Consider the following 1,104-nt stretch of genomic DNA (forward strand, 5'->3'; position numbering starts at 1 on the left):
GTTTGCGGGAAAGACAGACAGCAGACAGAGCCAAAGGCCTGCGCACCAGCCGACCTAGCAAATGACGCGGCAATAACATGGAATGACATGGCAAACAGCGCAAAGCAATGGGAGACGCTTTTTAGAGCATGCCAGAAGGGAAACAAACATAAGTATGCAACTGCGGAGACACTAAGGGCAGCAGTAACCGCGCTATTGGTGGAGGCAAACACAGGAAAGGGAACCGACAGACCGGCCCAACATGTAATCGGGCTAATAACCGGCACAGGCAACACAGGATGCGACGGAGCTAATGGCGACACAAACGGCGGAACCTGCGTTTATTACGGCAGCGACAGCGGCGGGGACTTAGCGATAAGCTGGGCGAGCAAAATGCTATCAGCCGCCGACGAATTAGATAAAGCAGCCCAAGCAGCAGCAGCAGCAAGAACGACAGCGGCCAAACTCACAGACTTGAACAAGACAATGACCGCCATAGCATTACTAGCAGCAGAAGCTAGTCACAAACCCGACAGCAAAACAGACACAAACACGATAACACAAAGTATGACCAAATGCGAAACAATAAACAAAGCAGCAGAATGCAAAAACAAGACAGAATGCAAATGGGAAGGCGGCGACGTCAAAGAAGGGAACCACTTCAAATTGAATGAAACACACGTAGCGGAGAAAGCAACCCAAACAGGGTCAGGAGGAAATGGGGAGACAAAAACAACATATAAACAAAAGGGAAATTAGAGCCCTATTGCACCAAAGATCCTGAATACAAATGGGAAAATAATGCTTGCAAAAATTTCAGTTTTCTTGTCAATAAAAAATTTGCTCTGATTGCTACTAATTTTGTGGATTTGGTGTTTTAGGAATATTTGTTTAATCGTATAGTATTTATAAAAATTTAATATTTTGGAAGAATATGCTAAATTTTTCTAATAGATTATATATTTTAACACTTTTAAACGAAAATATAAAAATATAAAAATTTAGTAAAATATGTACGATAGTAAGCTATATATATATATATATATATAAAGTAGTATGGTGATAGGGTATTAGAAATGAGTGCTATCATGAGATTTTGTCATTTTATTTTATAGATATTATTTA

At 40.5% G+C, this 1,104-nt stretch overlaps 1 protein-coding gene across 1 annotated transcript in view; it reads left to right on the forward strand.

The window, feature by feature from the left end:
* TEOVI_000546500 (Trypanosomal VSG domain containing protein, putative) overlaps window positions 1-738 on the forward strand; it is a gene marked incomplete at both ends in the record, with an annotated part of 960 nt that extends 222 nt beyond the window's left edge. The window contains one exon of the mRNA XM_067222920.1: window positions 3-738. Within this exon, the coding sequence (XP_067079021.1) occupies window positions 3-738 (736 nt within the window). The remainder of the gene's footprint in view (window positions 1-2) is intronic.
* Between the last annotated feature and the right edge of the window lie 366 nt (window positions 739-1,104).

Source organism: Trypanosoma equiperdum, assembly GCF_001457755.1.
Source record: "Trypanosoma equiperdum strain OVI genome assembly, contig: ctg_1719, whole genome shotgun sequence".
NCBI classification, from domain to species: domain Eukaryota; phylum Euglenozoa; class Kinetoplastea; order Trypanosomatida; family Trypanosomatidae; genus Trypanosoma; species Trypanosoma equiperdum.